Genomic DNA, 18,274 nt, shown 5'->3' with positions numbered 1-18,274 from the left:
ATAAAAAACAAAAAGTAAAATAAAAATAAAAAAATTTCTAAAAGAAAAAAAAGTATAAACACTATCAAGGCAATTGGTTGTAGGGAGGGTCGATATTCATCTTCAGGTTGAATAGTAGCACGGTGTTTGGTTTTTACAAAGAGCTTTATATTTTAGAAATACATATTGAAACATTTATGAGTAGAATTATAAAATGTCTGGGGTTTGCTCCAAAATAATCCAGTGGTGGCAGTAGGGGGCTAGAGAAGAATGGAGAGACAGTAGGTTGGCCATGAGCTCATTGGTTGACATGAGTAGAATATCACCAGCTTGTTGGTTAATGTTACTGTCAAAGAAAAGGGTGGGTCTTATTACTGGGCCCACTGCGAATGAGATAATAAAGTTGAAATTAGGTATTATTACTGCCAATCACTTCTGACTCCATGGGAGGTTATAACAGTGACCAGGATGCGTCCCCTGACTTTGAAGGAGACATTCAGCTGTGGGCAGTATCTCTGCCACCCTATAACACCTCCCCAGCTAAAGAAAAAAAAAAGATAGTCGATCTAACTTCACTCAGTTACCGGATTAAGGGGTGGTGAAGAAACTTCAGTAGCTCTCAGGGAAGGCAGTGATTATTTCCGACACAGCTTGAGCCAGTGTTCCTGGGAGAGAGGCTACTGATGAAGACAGTGCTAACCCAAATAGAAGATCTCCAAAGGGAGAATAAACTCCAGTGAAACGACTGGGGGTACTGTGGGCAGTTAAGTATCCCCTTGGGGAGTTTCTCTTTCCTTCCACAAGAGAATGTAGACAGGCCTGGTCTTCTGCAGGGAACCACAGCTGCCGTGGGTTGAGAGATGCTACAGCCATGTCAAGTGCAGAAGTCAGTATTTCACAGCTCTCCTCCCTAGACTCTGGCTTGAGGCAGGGGTGGTGATGCGAGGGGCCGGTTAGGTGGGGCAGAGGTATGTGGTCTTTTTTTTTCTTCAGAAAGATGTATCTTTCCTTTTGTATCATTCGTGTAGCCTAGTCAGCAAATTGTGAATAACAGAATGAATGGCAGGAAGATCAAGATATTGTGGCATTATGGAAATAGTCAAATCTGGGAGAAAGTCTCAGGTCATCTTATTTATGGCTTTCAATATTCTCTCCTTGGTAAAACTTCACATCTTTTTCAAAATTACCAAGTCAAATATTTTCTGTATTGTTTTCATAAGTAGACTCACATTCATCAACCAGCATGCTGTTTAGTTCAGAAAACATGGTAAAAAGGGACTATCATATTTTCATATCATGACACTTTGTTATTCTACTAGCATACTTATCACTGGGCTAATTTATTATTTATCTATATTTAATTGAGGTTTTTATTCTTTGACAATTTCATGCATATATGTAATATATATTGGTTATTTTCACCCCATTACCCTCTCTCATCCCCAACCCACTCCTGTTGAGCCCTTTCTTCTTTCCAACAGTCTCCTGCCTATTTTCATGTCTTTGTTTGTGATCCAGTAAGTTTAATTAGGATTGCTTGCATGAGCATGGGTGAGGGTTATTTACTGGAGCATGGGTAACTTAATGGCTATCCCACTGAGAAAAATGAAACTCCTTCCCCCTAGTACCCATTAAGTGCCAACAGCACCTCAGGGAGGAAGGAGTCTGACCTCAGGAGCCCCTGAGCTCCCTTCCCATCCGCAAGAGAATGTAGACAGGCCCCATCTTGTGCAGGGAACCACAGCTGCTGAGTTCATGAGTGCAACAGCCAAGCCACATTCAGAAGACAGCAGCTCACAGCCTCCTCCCCATCCTCTGGCTCTTGTATTCTTTCCTCTACAATGTTCCCCGAGGCAGGTTAGGATGTCCCATTTAGAGCTGAGCACTCAATAGCCACTTCTCAGTACTTTAATTAGTTATGAGTCTCTGTATTAACTGTTGCCTACTGCAAACAGAAACATCTTTGACCAAGGTTGAAAGTAACACTAAAATATGGTTATACACATAAATATTTAGAAGGCAGTTTGACAACATGCTCATTTAGCAACACAATAGTAGTCATTGTAGTTCCCCCTATAACCTCCCCTTGTCATGAACATTTAACCAATTCTAGGCCTGAATTCCCTCCTGTGGAGTAGGCCTCAAATCTAATCAGAAAGTGGCTGGTTACTCCCATACAAGTCATGCCACTATTGCACCAGTGGGCACATTTTGCCTGGCAGATTGGTATTATAGCATGCAGGATTCACAGCTGGGTAAGACTGATGATGACTTTTCTTTCCCAGAAGCCTGGATAGCACCTTCTAACACTATGAAAACTAGCATCAGGGAGGAAGTTTCCAGATGAGAGCCAGCTTGGTTTCTCTGTCTCCTGCAATCAAAGTGTCATTTACTTCTGATGGGCAACCAAGAGCAATGACAATATAGGTGGATTTATAATGAAATGTTTATTATCTCCACTTAACTGTGATTTCATAGTAAGAGGAAATACATGTTTCTGGAATAAAAAGGTCATTCAACAAACATTATTGAGAAGGTTAACAGCATCAAATAACAACTTTTAAAATCTTTTTACTTATAAATGGATACTCCAAATGTGACCTCTTAGCTAGTATCTTGTTATTGATTTAAACAATCATGCCACAAAACCAATAAACTATGTTACAGATACTCTAGTCCACGTGCCCCATCTTTGAAAAGTTTATACACAGTTCTAATCAGCTCAACAACCTCCCAAGATGTGGATTTAAAAAAAAATTTGTTTGGTTTGGTGTTTGGGAGGAACCCAGGGCCTTGTGCATGTTATGCATATACTTTATCACTGACCTACAACGTCCAGTTTGAGACATAGATTTTTAATTAATTACTTAATTACCTAATTAATGTGTATGCAGGTGCACACATGCTACAGGTGTGGAGGTCAGAGGACAATGTTTGGGAGTCTGTTCTTGTCATCCACCATACTGAGGCAGTCTCTTGTCATTTCTGTTGCACAGAGTATTCTGGGTTAGCTGGTCTATGAGCCTCCTGCTGATTCTCCTGCCTCTGCCTCCCATCTCACAGCAGGAGTGGTGGAATTATGGATACACAATGTTGCATCATGTTTTTTAGTAGGTTCCAGGGATTGAACTCAGGTCTTTGGACTTGCATAGCAAGTGCTTTTGCCTGCTGATTTTTTAAAAAGTGTTTTTTATTGGCAAATATTCATTGTACTTGACAACTGGTTTCATTGCATTTTCATATATATATAATGTATTTTTATCATATTTGCCCCTTATTACCATCTCTTGCTTCCCTATTATCCCATAGATCTCCTTTCTCTTCCCAACTAGTCCCCCTTTCAATCTTCATGTCTTCAATACTGCCTGGAGTTCTTTCTGCTCCTTCATAATCAATAGATGGCTAAGTAATGGTAGAAAACATACTTTGATTTTCCTTATCTATAGCAACTGGCATCTGGACAGTTCATTTGTGGCTGAGATATAATTTGATAGATTATATGAGCAAATTGAAGCTTTCCAACTCTAAGCAAAGCACATGTAATTTTAATTTGCTCCTGGTGTGTTTTGTAGGATATCTGTCATTCAGTCCCAAGTGTGTAGAGAGTGCTTGATACTTAGTTGGAAGTTATTATGGCCTGAGTATGAAAACGCCATTGCTCACCCTGTCAGACTTAGATGTTTGAATCCTTGGTCACCAGCTGGTGGCGTTTTGGGGAGGTTGTGGAAACTTTAGGCAGCGAAGCCTAGCTGGAGGATGCTCGAGGCTGGCCTTTGAGGGTTATACCTTGCTCTTCCATCTGATCTGTCCTGCTCTCTGTTTCTTGTTACCATGAGGTAATGTGGACAGTCTCCACCACATGATCCTGTGGCATTGATAATCTGTCTCAGCACTCAGAAACAGGGAGCCAAGGGACCATGAACTGAATCCTTGGAAACTTTGAGGCAAAAAGTCTTTCTTTTAAGTTGCTTATGTCAGGTGCTTTGGTAACAGTGATGAAAAGCAAGCTAATGCATAAGTGGGTAAATTTTTCATGATTGGATGAATGAATGTGTAGTGTCAGAGTATGTATGACTAAGCAATTAACTTGTACAAAGATTTCGAAGTCCCTGATCAAAATGTTGGTTTTGATGTACTGATTGGTTGGAGCAAATTCAATAGACCCATGGGTAGTGGGGAGGATCATCTGATGGGACCCTAGAAGTTGAACTTTCATGTTCACTCCTTCCTATTGACTGATAAAAGTCAGAGGCTCATAAACATTATGAAGGTTTAATTACAGGGGGAGGATATAGGCCAGGGAGTAGTTTATAAATGATATAATGCATTGGAAAAGGACTGGTTTCCATGATCTTTCTAAGCTGGACTCGAGATAGCTCATGTCAAATCCCGTGATGCCCGCAGTCTTAATCTTGAGGCCTCTTAAAATGTATCTACAACAGAAAGGTCCCTGTGTTTAAAAAAAAAAAATCACTCTTCCTCAGGTAGCTAGAGGGGCTGAGTGACTCACAAAGGGGCAAAGGTTATGTGTACAAATCTCCTAGTATGTGATGTAGGAGCAGCGTTAAAGCACCCGGGCTGCAGAGGCAAAACAAGAGATTGGATTCAGAGAAGGGCTGAGGCAGAGAAGAAAACCCCAGACTCTCTTTCAGTCTTTGCCTCTCATTTCCTGTTGGACATTGGGTTAGTCACACTGTCTGAGCCTGCTTCTGCCTCAGTAAAATGAGGGGATTGGATTAGATGATCTGTAACATTCTGTCTGCCTCTAAAATTACATTCTGTGTGTCACTAAAGAAACCTTACTCTGAAAAGGAGGAAAACTGTTATTTTTTCCCCTTTCTATGAGTTAAATGTCCCTTTGCTTTTCATTGATATGTAAATGTATGAGCCTTTGACCAAAATAAAATGATCATCTCTGAGTCATTGCTAAGCCCTCTCCTTATTAAAATGTAGTGCAGATTTCTGGGAGTAGAAAGGGACAAGGGAACAGTTACTAAGTCATCCTGACCTACCTACCATTCCTACCATTTCCACACTATGAGGGAGCAATCACTGTGGGGAGCCCTGAGGGCAACCTTAGTACCAGGCAAGGGGATCATCCAACAAAGAACAGCTGGGCATAGGTCTCCCCACTACCTCTGGTCTTTGTTCTTGAAGGAGCATAGATGCTCTGTATAACAAAAACATAGTTTAGGGAGGCCAAAGGATGAAATGGAAAAATTCTGAGCTTCTGAGTCACAGCACTGAGTTCAAAGTCTGAATTTCTCTTTTTGTATCCTTGAGCAAGTTGCTTAACCTCTGTGAGCCTATTTTTCTTCTGTGCATTGAAGGAGATGGTATTAACCTCTGAGGGTTGCCATGAGCAATAAAGTAAGTCATGTGCTAACGCATAGAAGGCAATGAAAGCAATTATAATAAAAAGAGAAATGGGGAAAGCAACAAACTAAGAGTAGGAAGGTGGAGAGAAAAAAAATTAGCCAGGTGTGTCCTGTTTATTCCTGAGGACAAGCGTGTTGCAAGATGCAAGAGTTTGGAGGTGGGGAGCTTGGAGGCAGAGGTGCAAACAAGAAGAATATTGAAGAAGTCTCCTTCCCTCATAATGCTAACAGTCATCTTGGGAGATGGGGTGTACAGGACTGAGGCCCTGCTCAGAGTGAGCACTCACTAATGTCTTTACCAACAAGGGCAACAAGAACAGAAGTCTCTCCTTTTCTTATGCTGAGAGTCTGGGCAGCTTGAAAAGCACGTTTTTATGGGAGCTTTGGTTCTTAGACTGGGCAGCGAAGTAAGAGTAGGATAAGACTATTAGAGAGAGTAGGAAAACCCATGGCAATTGATGGAGTCAGATTATGGGAGGCCTAGAGCCTCAGGTTTCCAACTTAACTTTGGTCTGGATGGTACTAGGAAGCCATTGAAGGATTTTATTCTGGGAGAGCTCAATGAAGATGTTTATGAAGGTAGCAGGGAATAGTGAAACAACAGGAGGAAGAGAATGGAGCTGGAAAGATAAGAAGGAAATGAGGTAGGATGGATGGTGTCTTTACTTTTTCCTGTTGCTGTGATAAAATACCCTGATAAAAACAAGTTAATGAGAAAGGGCTTATTTTGGCTCACAGTTCAAGGTTGCAATCCATCATAGCAAGGAAGTCATAGGATCAGGAGCTTGAGGCAGCTGGTTACATTGTATATGCAGTCAAGAGGCAGAGAGCCAAAAATGCTTGTCTCAGCCCATACAGTCCAGGATTCCAACCCAGGGAATGGTGGCACCCTCAGTGGGCAGAACTTCTCACAATTTACCTAATCAAGATAATCTCCCACAGGCAGGCCCAGAGGTCCATCTCCCAGGTGATTCTAGATCTTGTCAAATTAACAGTTAATATTAACCACTACAAATGGTAAAATTTTTAAATCTTTTTTATTTATCCACATCTTATGTGTATGAGTGTTTTGCATGTATGTAAGTGCACCCATGCTGTGTGCAATGCTCACAGAAGGCAGGAGAGTCAGATCCCCTGGAACTGGAGTTACAGATAGTTGTTAGCTGCCATGTGGGTTCTGGGAACTGAACCTGAGTCCTCTTCGAGAGGACACTTAATTCTCAGCCAGCGCTCTTAACTGCTGAGCCACCTCTTCAGCTCCACAGATGGTAACTTTGAGAAATGCCTTGACTGTGTCTTCTGAGTCTATCACCAAATCCACATTTCTCCCTGCAATATCTTGTGGCTATCTGTTCTACATATTGCACTACTATTCATCCAAATAATACCTTTTTCAATCTGGATTTGACTGGAAGATAGGAGCCATGTACACAGGCAAGAAGTTGAAGTGGAGAGCTAATGTGAATGAAGGAATACATACTAAGTCTGGCTTTGGATGTAATGGATTTGTGGTTCAAGTGAAAAAATAAATGAGAACTGATATTTCTACATGACTGGAAGAGACTTTTAAAAAATAACAACATGAAATTGGAGAGTCTAATCAAAATCAGATAAAAGAGTAGAAAAGACAAAAATTGAACACACTGACTCTCTTCTTGTCTGATGTCTAATTACTATGTGGGTACTGAGTCTGTTTGTATCATCTGTATTTTCTTCAGCTGGCATCGTGGGGAACAATAAATGGAATTGTGATGGAAATGTTAAGTTTGCTAAATGAAAATAAAAATCAATGAGTAGGGAATAGGAAATGCTGGAAAATGTGGGTAAATATTTTAGCTTTGGGGCGTGTGATTTGCAAAACTCTTATCTATCATGTAATTGGATTCTGTGAAAGGATTTGCGGCCAACATGAATGATGCTGGGAAGAGTTCTAAGAAAGTACTTTAATTATTTGGAAGGAAAACAGGTCCTTGGAGGGGAGACCACCTTCCCAATCCACCCATAAAAATTAAAGGATAACTTCACCAGACCACCAAGCTTGCAGCATTCAGGCTTGAGGGCTAAGCTTGCTTGAAGTCCTTTGTAGAGGCGTCCTGAGGATGCTGGCCATTTCTCAATTACTGGAGTAGCCCTCACCCCTTCACCTTTTGTTTTTCCCTCCCTTTACTTTTATCTCCTCCTCTTGTGCCTTTTTGATAGCAACTATAAAGCCATGGGTATGAAATGGCTGTAAAACTTTATTTGAAGCAGAGATTATCATGTGGTTTGGGAGAGAAGGGGAAAGGACTAAATGAAAAGAAGTGAGTCTAAGCTGTTAAGAAAGAGAAGACCATTAATAGCAACATCTTGATTCTGTTAAGAGACAAGCTGAAGCCATCCAAAGCAGGCAGGGAACAAGGTGAGAATAAGGGAAAATGTGTTTCACAGACAAAGGAGCAGACAGCAGGGGAGAACTGTTCAGGGAAAGAGGCAAGCATTTGGAAGAGGGTGCAGAAAGGAAGGTTAATCCCTCTGAATCATACTGGTGGGAGCACGGGGGCCGTTTGAACTCCTTGGCAACTTCAGCCTGGTCTCAAAGTGGATCGTGAGGAATGGGAACAAAAGAAAAGTTCACTGTGAGTTCCTCTTGTCAGAGCAGGGGAAATTGCTTTGAGGTCAGCTCTAAAAGGTGGTAATGCTAGGAAGTAGAACTGAGTAACGAAAAACATAATAATGCGTCAGGTCACAGGGAGTTTGCCTAGCATAAAGTGAGATAAAACCACCACTGACAAGACATTGTGCACAGGTCCTACCATGCACTACCGTGCAAGTCACTCCTGACCAGCGCTCGGCAGGCTGAACTCTGAAGACAATGTTTCAGCTACTCTGAGGATGTTTGCTCACTTGACAAATAGTAATTGAGTTCTCAGAGTGCCTGCCAGGACCCATGCTGAGAGGGGCAGTAGGCCCCCTTATGTTCTTTGGCCAGCTGGTTTTGTGAGGCCAGAAAGGATCATTGGAAAGTGAGTCATGGGAAATGCTGACCCTGGAAGGTCACAGGCCTACCAAAACCAGGAGTGCAATGAAAGAGAGCCATTGTGGTAACTAGAAAGAATGTATGTGCTTAAGTCTTTCTTGTGAACAGGAAGCCTGCATCACCACCTCTAAATCCATATGTTGGAGTCTTAACTGCTGATGAGATGGTATTAGGAGGCCAGAACTTTGGGAGGTAATTTAGGTCATTAGGACAAGATGGTACAGTCCTCATGAATGGGATTAGTACCTTTATAAAAGGTCTCAGAGAGCTAGGTCTCTCTAGCCTTCTTCTTACCCTATGAAGATATAAGACAGTTTACAACCCTGAAAAGAGCCCGCATCAGAACCTAACTGTGCTGGCATACTGATTTCAGATCTCCAGACCATGAAAAAGAAATTTGTTTACAAGCTACCCAGTCTCTGGTACTTTGTTAGAGTAGCCTGACAAGACTAAGATAAGAGAGAGACAACCAGCCTAGTCTCTCTTCTCTTTTTTTGGTCTTTTTGAGTCAGGGTCTCCCTGTAGCTCCAGCTGGCTGGAACTCGCAGAGATCTGCCTGCCTCTGCCTCCTGATAGTCTCTCTTCTTACAATATAAAATTTCTCACCCATAAAACAGAAGGTTGATAAGATGATATATTCCTTCTTAGAATGGTTGTAGGAGTTATCTGGGAATGGGGCAATAAAGATGGGGACAACCTGAGAACCTCTCACTCTCTCCCTCCAGGGTTTTGTGTAGTCCAGGCTGTTGTTGACCTTAAAATTCTGATCTTCCTGTCTCCACCTCCTAAGTACTGGTATTATAGGCATGTGCCATGGTGCCTTATGTGGTGTTGGGGTTGTAATACCAAGCAGGATGCCCAGAGGAATACCACATTAGGAGTCTTTTATTAATAGCCAGTGGTTGAGAGGGGGCTAATGCCCAAAAGCGCTCTCGACCCTGAAGAGAAGCAGGGCAGGGTTTATAACCAGGGGTTGGAGAGATGGCTCAGTAGTTAAGAGTACTGGCTGTTTTTGCAGAGGACCCCGATTCAGTTCCCAGCACCCACATGGAAGCTAACAACCATCCATAACTCTAGTTCCAACACCCTCTTCTGTCCTCCATGAGCACTGTATACATGTGGTTCACTAACATACATTCAGGCAAAACATTCATATACATAAAATAAAAATAATATGTTTTTAAAAAGCTATGTGGTAATATGCGCTTGTAATCCCAGCACTGAGGAGATGCACTGTGGCATGTGTGCCCCCTTCAACATACACATTGACACACTAATAATAATAATAATAATAATCAAGTTGGATTGCTTCTGAGGAATGACACCTCCACACATATGGGCAAGTGCATGCATGTGTACACAACACACACACACACACACACACACACGTGTGTGATGTCAAAATCAGCTCTGCAGATTTTAAGCTATGGATTGCAAACTAGACATGCTTAGGTTTGGTTCAGATAGCAGAATTCTTTTTAAATTGCTGCAACATTTAAAAATTGTGAGTACCCAGATTTTTTATTCTCTTAAAAGACTGGAATGTGTGACAGGACTGGACCCACAGCTGCCATTAGTGAGAAGTGGGCAGCAGCTGTGCCATTTAGATGGCCACCTGCTCTCTAGCTTCATCACCCCTACCACCCTCATTTGGGTGAGCATATAACTTGCCTGAGCTAGGGCACTCTTGAGGTTAAGCGGGGTGCCATTAGTAATTCTCCGGATCACAGGCATAAACCAGGACTGTTAAGGACATTCGATTACCCTGCCACTTTGCTTTGCTAGACTTATGCCATTCTTTTTTTGTACACTGTTAATTGGGATTTCTTGTCACAAATCTGGGAACCTCCTGAGGAAGAAGAGAGGTTGAAAAGAAAGCAAAGATATTTAAAACAATATTAAAAATGAACACCAAGGCTGACAGGATGGCTCAGTGGGTAAAGATGCTTGCTGCCAAGGTTGTCCACCTGAATTCACTATTGGAACCCAGAAGGTAGAAAGAGAAAACCAACTCCCACAAGTTGGACCTCCATATGCGCACACATATGCGTGCACACACACACACACACATGTGAAATAAATAAAATAAAATAAATAAAATGAACATGTTACACTATATTTTAGGTAAAGTCATAGCCTGGCTGGGGGCTGGCTATGTATGTAAGTTTGACCTTCTCAGCTCCCTGCCCTACACAGCACTGTCCGCTTTAATAAGTTGAAACCCTGTAGTGACAAGCAAGACTAATCAAACTGCAGAGAGCAGCCTGTTCCTAATCAGGAAGGCACAGGATAGTCATTTAACTCCATTTCTCAGTGAGCGCCAAGCTGCCTCCACAGGCAAAAAAAAATCACAGATAAGATAGTTGCTTTGCATTCTAGCCCAGACCTTTTGATGGTCTTTGAACTTTTTATAAATTGCTTCAATTATGTATTTGGTTTAAAAACTCTTTCAGAAAAACATTTTCTCTTTACTCTGCTCTAGAGAATAACAAAACCAAACACATGGGAAATCTCAGATCCCCTATTGACCACTGCATCCATTTGAGCTAATCAAAATCCCAAATCCTTTCAACCCTCTTCAGAGTGTGGATGGCCCCAAACTGTGATGGGGTCAGGGGAATAGTGGATACTGACTGACAAGTAATGTTAAACTTTAGGTGTTGGCATAGGACAGTGAACCTGTGCCAGTGCACAGGTTCCCACTGGCATATTCCCCTCTATTCAGTCCCTGATTCTCTCAGCATCTTCAAGAAGCAAGTCAAAATAAAATAAATGACAGATAGGTTTTGAGATAGGGTCTTGTTACATGGCACAGACTGGCCCTGAATCCATAATCCTCCCACTTCAGTCTCTGGAGTGCTGGAATTAAGGCAAGTAACACCATGCCTAGTTAATAGTTGTGTTTTACTCAGTGGAGCTAGAGTTTAAACCTGGAGGGAGTAGTGACATGCACTTAGGCAAACTGGTCAACTTACCTGAAATTTTTGGTGGATCTTCAGGCAGGCTAAATCAACCCTCCACTGAATCTCAGTTCATAATACAGAAATAATATCAATCCCTCACAGACATCTTCTGAGGGTCAATGAGCCTGGTTAGCATTTGCTAAGTTTCCTACACATTAAAAATGCTCAAGGGGTTGAATGAGATGGCTCAGCAGATAAAGACACTTGGATTGAAGGCTACAATCTGAGTTTGATCACAGAAACACATGTGGTAGAAGGAAAAAACTGACTACACCAAGTTGTCCTCTAACTGCCACATACAGGCTGTGCACATACACACAAAATTAATCCAAAAAAAATTTAAACTTAAAGTTCCAATGATTGTGGCTGCATTTTTACTATGTACTAGCATGACCTTATGGCCACCAATTATATAACACAATTCAACATAAAAATTCTTTAGATAATAAATACAAATATTAAGATATAGAGCAAGGGGCTGGAGAAATGGCTCAGCAGTTAAGAGCACTGGCTTAACCACTTGCAGAAGACCTGGGTTCAATTCACAGCACTCACATGGCAGCTAACAACCATTCGCAACTCTAGTTCCAGGGGCTCCAACACCCTCTTCTGACCTCCTCAGGCATTGCACAACATAGGGGCACTTACATACATGCAGGCAAAACACTCATACACATAAAAATTTTTAAAAAATTAAAAAATATAGAACAAAATATTATTCCCATGAGAACTCTTTAGGGCATTCTCAATACTATAGAAATTTAATAATTGAGTAGGCTCACAAAAGGGCAATGCACAGTAAATTTAATTAAAAATGTTTACTGTCTATTGCCTTTAACACATTTTCAATATAAAAGGAAATATTTTTTCCGAATGTGATAATAAGAAAAAGGCCCATGGAACTGAACAGTGTTGAACAGAATTTTCAGTGTTTCTGATATAAGTTAAAACTCATGAATTTATATAGATTCTTGGATATTTATTACTATTCCTTCAACAATGGGTTTGGTCTCGATCCAAGAATATGAACATATAAACAAGTACAAAACACATTTAAGACAGTCAGATCCTTGAGAACAGAAACCGTTTCCATAAATATCCCTCACCATTCAAGAAGTCATACCACTAAAATGAAAAACAAAGCTGACCGCCCAACATTAAAATACAGTAATTACATAATTACTAGACATAATGTTTAGTAATGCCCACTATAATTTAAAACCAGTAAAATGTAAAAAATGCATTTCTTATACCTACAAAAAAGGGCATCTTTTAAATTTTATTATTTTTATAAAAACTACACCTACATACCTATTCCTTAGAAAAACTGATACAGAAAAGCACACATATACACAAATTCCCTGTCATGTTATCAACAGAAACAGAATCACAAAGGACCCAGGAAGGACACTCAGCCTCAGGATCTGCAAATTCCAATTCAACAACCACTTCAAAATCCACAGAACTTATTGCTGCATTTTGTTTTTTAAAATCAGGCCAATAGTGATTAATAAATAGGGATGACAAGTACAGCTAGGATTCTAAAACTTCTTGCTCCTGGAGTTTTGAAGTTGCAGAACCTTAGAAGTTCATTTAATCCTACCCACTATGTCTGCCCCCATTTATTCATGAGGGACCCTAGAGGGTTTCAAAAGTTGGGTGAGTTGCCTGAACTCACAACTGACTGGAATGGAAACTGATCTTCTAATTGCCAACCCAGGGTTCCATCCACATAAAGACACAGCAAATGGATCTCCCCAAGTGATGAACTAGTCATTATACAGTTAGACCGTTTATGAGCCTGGGGCATCACATTGGCTCTATGCAACCAGACAAAGCAGCTAAGCAAAATGTGGTTCCTAATGGGCAAGTGCATTGGCTCTTGGAAGACAAGTCACAAATAGATCAAGTGGCCAAATGAAGGAATATGGCCTGGGTCAAGTATCAGAAAAGCACTATTTGGGTCCCATATTCCAGGGAAAGGTGAGCATGGTTAAGTCAAGAGAGCCCTTCTGAGTGACTGCACTGCCAGGTACACGAAGTCAAAAGTGTGCCAAGAAGCTCCTGAGAAACAAAGAAAACCTTGGTCAAACCTGCTAGATTTCTTCTCCAGGCAACAGCTGTGCATCCAGAGGACAAGCTACTTATACAGCGATCTCCCTTGGGCCCCATCCACCTCACTGGTCCCTAGAACCTCATCACCCAATTCAACAGTGTCTTATCACACATAAAGCCTTTTTCTTTGACTAAATTCATCTGCCAGCTGGTAGAATTAGCCTGGAAAATTTAAAAGTCATGGTTCAAATCATTCTGATTAATCTAGTCTATTGATGTCTTGAGAAGACATTTCTTCACCCTCCCATGGGCAGTTTGAGACTGATGTTCTTTATTCCAGCAGATTTTATTCCTGAATATAAATACTTAGAGCTAAGATCACTGCTTCCTGAGAAGAGTTGAATTTTGTAACCACTAGTTCTCAAGACACCTGTCTGTGGATGAGTTCTTTCAACTGCGCCAGTGTGTCATTTTTTAGTGCTTCCCGGATGGAGCAGAAAAACTTGAAGTAGTGTTCAAAGTTGTGTATCATAAGCAGGACCCCAGCCAGCAGCTCATTGGTCACCAACAGATGGTGAATATATGCACGAGTGTGATTCTTACAGCAGTAACAGGAACATCCTCTCACCAACGGGTTAAAATCTTCCTGGTACCTGAGAAAAGAAGTCCTAGTAACGGTCCAGGAAGTGAAGAACACAAGAAACCCACAATCCAAGCTACCTATTCTGTTGCTGAGATTACTAATCAATGGTTAATAACATCCTGCCTGGCACCTGTACAAGATGGCACAATGAGTCTGAGGGGATTTGGGGGTGTTCCTCTGACAGACACAATCTCCAAGTCTGGAGGGTTAAGAAATTCACTAGGTCACTCACTCATAGAGCATTACTAGACACAGTGCAAAGGCACAGGATACAGGAAAGCCGTTTGGGCAAATGACACTTCTCTCCCACTTGTCACAAGAACTAGTATCTACTTCCATAGCCCACTGAAGCTTATTCACATATACTGTCTTTTCTAACCTCTGCATCTCCGCTTGGAAATGACCATTTTTATTGTCATTTTACAGGTGAAGACTACTACAGTGGGTTTAGAAGGAGGGCTCTGAAGAGCTAACTTCCTTGCCTGAGTCCTGGTTCCACAACTCACTTGGGCTTGCCACTGAATATCCACTTGTTTCTCATCTATTAATAGATATCAGCAGCCTCCTCACTGGGTTGTAAGGATTATTAAATGAGCTAATACAGCAAAAAGGCTTACACTGATGGGAAGACACTAAATATTGCATTGCTGTTACCGCCTATCACCTATTAAGGCAAGTGACTTTTTCAAGGTCAAATGGTCAAGAGCAGTGCTGGAAATTTGTCCCCCAAATTCAACCTAGCACTGAGAATAAGCATACTAACATTTCCAATTAAGTCTATAATGCAAAGGCTATTTTAGTAGTAATCATTTATATTACTCTGATTTTTTTTAAAGGAAAACATAATCTTGGCTATTTTTTAAAAAGTTGAATGAAGGAGATATTTGAGATCCACAATCAAGAAATACCACTAGAATATAAATAGGATGTAGGGTCTTTATATTCCTTCTTAAGTTCGTAGGTCCACATCATTACTACACAGACATGAATAAGTCAGATTCCTAACATGTTTCTTCACATAAACCAACAGATATCTCAGCACTACCTGTCACAGAAACTACTCTCTGAGGCTAATGATTATCACTTTTTCATTAAATGCAAAGTTACAAGATGATTTAGTTCATTCTTTATCGATAACTTTATTTATAATTTATATATAGCCAAGATGACTTAAGTTTCTTTTGCTTTTATAAGCTCTATTGTGTTTTATTTTGAAATCCTTATTTTGCTCTGTCATTATTTAAAGTAATCAGGAATAAAGATACCAAACGATGGATTTGGTCTCTTTCTTTCTAACAGCTTTTATAAAGCAATAGTTATGGGGCTTAACTGTCGGACAAGACAAATTACTTCCAAATTCATCCTTAGGAAAAAAAGGTTTATCTGGAACTAGATTTAAGAAGGCCTAAGTAATATCCAACTATAAATAGTTTATGAAGCCATAAACTGAAAAGGGAACAGTTACATAAACATTTAAAACAGACTAAAACTTAAAAAATCAGAAATCAAAAATCTAAACTTCAGAAAAGTCTTACTTTTTTTCCTTCAGACTAATTTCAAATGATGTCATTTCTTCACTGCAGCCCGTTGTTTTAATTTTTTTAATTTGATCCACATATTTTACTTCTTCTTGTATCCCATTTTGTTGTAATACTGAAAGAAAACCAATAAAAAGTCTTGCATGAAGATCAGATAAAGACTGGACTTTGGAAAAATTTTATTCAAGTTATTATTTCATGACCTTTGATCCTGTAATTCCATTCGTGAGACTTATCCTAAGGAAATCACACAAGAAAAAGAAATAGCAGTACGTTCCCAGATGGCCACAGACCTACTATCTACATCATCAAGACAACTTAAGATATCCAACAAAGTCTATGTTAATTATGGGTCCAAGTAGATAATATATAATCTTGTCATAAAGGAATAATTTAAAAAACCAAATGTATGTGTGTAACACGTGTGTGTGTGTGTGTATGTGAGTGTAGTTATCCCTACGCTTTATCATAGTGTACATGCAAATAAACTGGGCTTTGTGATAGTAGAACGAGAACATGGGTTTAATCTGGGTATTTTACATGAGACTCTGGCACTCCAAGGAACCTGCCCTGTTCCCTGGAATTCTTTGCTTGATGGAAGAACATTCTCTTGAACTACAAAGAAAGACCAGCTACTCTACAGAAAGCCAGTGACCTTGAATAGTAACAAGTAGAAGTATTTTAGGAAGAAATGATAACAATCTGTGTTCACTCAAAGAAAATAGACAGATGGTTCTAGAGGCTTAATATTGTCCAGGACAAAGGAAACAATGACCTGAGTCCTGAGTACAAAGATGTAAAGATTCTGTTCACACAAACTTGTGTGCTAAGGTGGGAGCACAACAAAGCCCTGGCATTTTGGAAATAGCTGACATCTAGCAGAATAGCTGACAACTTCTTTCTTTAAAATTTTTACCATGTAACATTCAGAGGACTTTAATTTATAATACACATTATACTAAATGAGATTAATAATACTTGGGTTAAAATGTTCAAACTATTTCAGTTCTCATAGTCATGAAGAAACTTAGCTTTCTTTACCAGAAAGGAACCATTCAATGCAGAGAATTTATCAGTTCCTTTTGCTATATTCATGGTACAGAATGACTAAGTTACCTCTGTCCTGGTAAAAATAATTTTGTTTGTAAATAAAGTCATGAAAATTTATAGCATACATCATGTTCTTGTTTATCTAAAAAGACAAGAAAATTGACTTCATATATATAAAAACTTGATCAACCTAATTTACTATGTTTCCAGAAATAATCTGATTTAAATTAATAGCTAACTTGCTTCATAAAAGTGTGCTATCTTCTGGATGAAATTTTAATCATTTGTAGGGAATAGAACGAACTTTTAAAGAAGTCTTGGGCCCTAACTCAGGTAGAAGGCTGGCGGAGCTCAGGAAAGGGTTGAAAAGCAAGTGGGAGAAGGAAAAGGAACACCTCTGCAAATCACGGGGAGGATGGGGCAGCCCACATGCCCTTGAAGAGCTGCCTCAAGGGACTCAGTGCATAGTCTGTGTCCTAGGTCCCTTTCCACTGCCATGTGTGTGTTAGACTCTGAAACTGCTTGTCCTGACTTTGAAATAACTAAACAATAAAAGAAAATGGCAGTGCTTCAAAGCAGTATTGGGACAAGAAAGGAGCTTTCATATCTCAGTGTGTTAAAAAAAAAAAAAAAAGAAAGAAAAAAAAGAAAAGCAGAAAGCAACACTAAGATCAGACTATGGTAAGTGTCCCTATGATTTAATTGCATGAGTTTGCAAAAAGCAGACAAGAACACTTTTGTACCGAAGAAAGAAAAAAAAAAAGATTAACTTTTACTAAGAAGTTCAAAGACTTTCTTTCCTTAGATTTTTATCAGAATTTACTTTGAATATTCTTTTTTTCAGGTTGTGAACCGAAGAGGTCTTGTTTTTGTTCACTATAAAATCACATCCTAATATTGATGACCTACATATGTAGGATTAAGTGCCTAGCTCTGGGTGCCAACATGCCAGGGAACAGATAAGAAATAAAGTTGGAGTTTTATTATGAAAGACTGGTGTTATGTGTACACATTTCAGTCTTGTGAGTCAGACCTGAAATTTATAGGAAATAGGAGAAACTGAAAGATAAGAGAGAGGTTAACTTTAAAAGTCCTACATGTCTCTTCAGGATTCAGCTGGCAATCAAAGGTGAAAGTCAGGGCACAGCCCCGCTCAGTCACTTGATAGGGAAAAAAACTCTCAAATAAGTCCACTCCTCTTTCAATACACTCGAGCACTTCATCTGGCCGGCTGATGCCACAAATGAGCCTGTAAAAAGAGTAAAGAGAACAGTGACATGAAGCAATGTGCAGGACAAAATAACATCAAAACAGGGCATTAAAAACAACCAGATAGGGCTGAAGAGATGGCTCAGCAGTTCAGAGCACTGGCTGCTCTTGCAGAGGACCCAGATTTGATTCCCAGCGCCCACATGCTGGCTAACAACCATCCATAACTCCATTTCCAGGGGATCAAACACCCTCTTCTGACCCCTGTGGGCACTGCATGACATGGGTGCACTTACATACATGTAGGCAATACACTCATACACATGAAATAAAAATAATAATTAAAAAAATAAAAACAGATGGAAAACAGCAATCAAGGGTAGAGTGGCAGCAGTGGACAGCAATGGGAGGCAGAACTTGGGGCTTTGCAGGTAGAGACACAT

General features: G+C 40.1%; 1 protein-coding gene across 7 annotated transcripts in view; it reads right to left on the bottom strand.

The window, feature by feature from the left end:
- Qtrt2 (queuine tRNA-ribosyltransferase accessory subunit 2) overlaps positions 1 to 18,274 on the bottom strand; it is an 88,514-nt gene that overhangs the window by 43,244 nt on the left and 26,996 nt on the right. For 6 of the 7 annotated variants that reach the window (XM_029568176.1, XM_029568177.1, XM_029568180.1 and 3 more), the window contains exons 7-8: positions 17,720 to 17,871; positions 15,570 to 15,687 (exon numbers count right to left, since the gene is read on the bottom strand). In XM_029568176.1, coding sequence (XP_029424036.1) covers positions 15,570 to 15,687; positions 17,720 to 17,871 — 270 coding nt within the window. Of the gene's footprint in view, positions 1 to 12,834; positions 14,045 to 15,569; positions 15,688 to 17,719; positions 17,872 to 18,274 lie in introns of those variants that run through there. The other variant, XM_008842857.3, reaches the window with a different exon arrangement.

This window comes from Nannospalax galili, unplaced genomic scaffold (genome assembly GCF_000622305.1).
Source record: "Nannospalax galili isolate Female #2095 unplaced genomic scaffold, S.galili_v1.0 scaffold18, whole genome shotgun sequence".
Lineage (NCBI taxonomy): Eukaryota > Metazoa > Chordata > Mammalia > Rodentia > Spalacidae > Nannospalax > Nannospalax galili.
This window is presented reverse-complemented; position numbering and strand designations above follow the sequence as displayed.